General features: G+C 39.3%; 1 protein-coding gene across 1 annotated transcript; it reads left to right on the top strand.

The window, feature by feature from the left end:
* The first annotated feature begins 339 nt into the window (after positions 1 to 339).
* LOC130360469 (olfactory receptor 13H1-like) lies at positions 340 to 1,278 on the top strand. Its single transcript, XM_056562959.1, has one exon. It carries the CDS (start codon positions 340 to 342, stop codon positions 1,276 to 1,278), a length of 939 nt encoding a protein of 312 aa, XP_056418934.1.
* Positions 1,279 to 2,889: the final 1,611 nt, after the last annotated feature.

Raw genomic sequence — 2,889 nt, 5'->3', positions numbered from 1 at the left:
ATCTTTAGGCGTTGATGGAGTATTTTCTCCATCACCTCCATCCATATCTCCCCTATATCTTTTTCTTTATACACTTTGCCCTTATGTTTAGACCCCCATCCCCTGCTGACCCTGCCCAAGACTATACAGCAAAGCTGACAATGAGCTGCGCAAAAGAGGATGTGTTTACTCTAGTGATCAGTGTCAAACCCGGAATGTGACAATATATTTTGTATGGCTAGTAACATAAAAAAAATATATAAAAAACACTAAAATAAAAATTGTAATAAGACCTGATATAAAAGTAATTTCCTGATGATATTGATTATCTATTTTGTCCTTTTTTTCTCTCTTGTTAAGATGGACACCGGGAATGAGACCTTCCTGACAGAGTTCATCTTGACTGGATTTCCTCAGAACTTGAAGACTCGTATCGTAATGTTTGTCTTATTCCTACTACTTTACACCTTAACTATTTTGGGCAATTGTTTCATCATCTTTACGGTTGTGGTCAGTCCACAGTTACACAACCCTATGTACTTTTTTCTCTTAAACTTATCCTTTCTGGACATCTGCTATTCATCCAATTCTCTTCCAAAAATCTTACTAGATATGTTTTCTAAAAAAAGGAGAATTTCTGTCATTGGGTGTTTGGCACAGATGAACCTTGGGCTGTTCCTTGGAGAAACGGAGTGTATTCTTCTAGCTGTGATGGCCTACGACCGATACATTGCCATCTGCTTCCCCTTGTATTACACCATCATCATGAATAAGAAGGTTTGTAGAAACGTGACAATCCTCATGTGGTCAATAAGTTTCATTACATCGACGCTTCCCATCGCCTTGAGGCCCCTCACGTTCTGCAGAAGGAATAGGTTGGACCATTTTGCCTGTGAGATCTTGGCTCTCCTTGGGTTGGCTTGCGGTGACCTCTCCTTTTATAAGACAACTATATTTTTTATGAGTTTATTCACCCTCTTAGCCCCATTTATTTTCATTACTGGTTCATATTTTTGTATCATTTTAGCAATTTTAAAAATCCGCTCTACAGATAGAAGAACGAAAACTTTTTCCACCTGCGCTTCCCACCTGACCGTTGTTCTTATGTTTTATGGGGCCAGTATGACCATGTACTTGGGGCAGACAAAAACATTTTCATATCAACTCAAATATATCTCCCTTATGTATGGGGTCATCACTCCGGCCCTAAATCCTTTGATCTACAGCTTGAGGAATAATGATGTTAAAGAGGCTTTCCAAAAAATCATGGACAACCACTATGTGACAAGATCGACCTAACTACCACATCACCCAACAAGTAGGAAAATTTAATGGGTACTCTGGTGGAAAACTTTTTTTTTTAAATCAGCTGGTGCCAGAAAGTTTACCAGATTTATAAATTACTTCTATCAAAAAATCTTAATCCTTCCAGTACTTATTAGCTTCTGAATACTACATAGGAAATTTTTTTCTTTTTGAAACTCAGAACTCTCTGCTGACATCTCTGTCCATTTTATGACCTGTCCAGAGTAGGAGAAAATCAGGACAGTTCCTAAAAGGGACATAGATGTCAGCAGAGAGCTATGTGTTTCAAAAAGAAAATAATTTTCTCTATATTATTCAGCAGCTAATAAGTACTGGAAGGATTAAGATTTTTTAATAGAAGTAAATTACAAATCTGTTTAACTTTCTGGCAAAAGTTGATTTAAAAAAAAAAAAAAAAAGTTTTCCACTGGAGTACCCCTTTATTTTGGCCTCAATAAAGTTCCTGTTTTACACTCTACATAGTATTTCACTTCTTAGAACAGACATTTGGGCTTCAAACCGTTTACTCTAACCTGGAGCAGGAAGTTATTCAATTATTATTGAGTTTTGGAGAATTTATTTGCCAAATCTGTAGTTACATAGTTAGTATGGTCAAAAAAAGACATATGTCCATCAAATTCAACCAGGGAATTGAAGGGTGGGGTGTGGCGCGAGATTGGGGAAGGGATGGGATTTGATAATTCTGCATAAGCATTAATCTTATTTTGTTCCAGGAATGTATCTAATCCTGTTTTAATGCTATTAATTGTTCCTGCTGTGAGCAGTTCCTGAGGTAGACTGTTCCATAAGTTCACAGTCCTCACGGTAAAGAAGGCGTGTCACCCCTTGAGACTAAACTTTTTCTTCTCCAGACGGAGGGAGTGCCCCCTCGTCCTTTGGGGGGGTTTAACCTGGAACAGTTTTTCTCCATATTTTTTGTATGGGCCATTTATATACTTATATACGTTTATCATATCCCCCCTTAAACGTCTCTTCTCAAGACTAAACAATTGTAACTCCTTTAATCGCTCCTCATAGCTAAGATGTTCCATGCCCCATATTAGTTTAGTCGCGCGTCTCTGCACCCTTTCCAACTCCGTAGTGTCCCTTTTATGAACAGGCGACCAAAACTGAACAGCATATTCCAGGTGAGGCCGTACCAATGCTTTATAAAGGGGGAGTATTATGTCCCTGTCCCTTAAGTCTATGCCTCTTTTGATACATGACAATATCCTGCCGGCTTTGGAAGCAGCAGCCTGACATTGTGCTATTCTGTAGTCTGTGATCTACAAGTCACCCAGATCCTTCTCTACCAGTGACTCTGCCAGTTTAATCCCCCCTAAGACATACAACGCTGCAGGTTATTAGTATACACAGCCCCCCTCTATATACACAGCCCCCCTCTATATACACAGCCCCCCTCTATATACACAGACCCTCTCTATATACACAGCCCCCCTCTATATACACAGCCCCCCCTCTATATACACAGCCCCCCTCTATATACACAGCCCCCCTCTATATACACAGCCCCCCCTCTATATACAGAGCTGTTAATACCATCCTCTATATTATTAATAAATAAATTATACAACAGCAGTGGGT

Source organism: Hyla sarda, chromosome 3, assembly GCF_029499605.1.
Source record: "Hyla sarda isolate aHylSar1 chromosome 3, aHylSar1.hap1, whole genome shotgun sequence".
Lineage (NCBI taxonomy): Eukaryota > Metazoa > Chordata > Amphibia > Anura > Hylidae > Hyla > Hyla sarda.
This window is presented reverse-complemented; position numbering and strand designations above follow the sequence as displayed.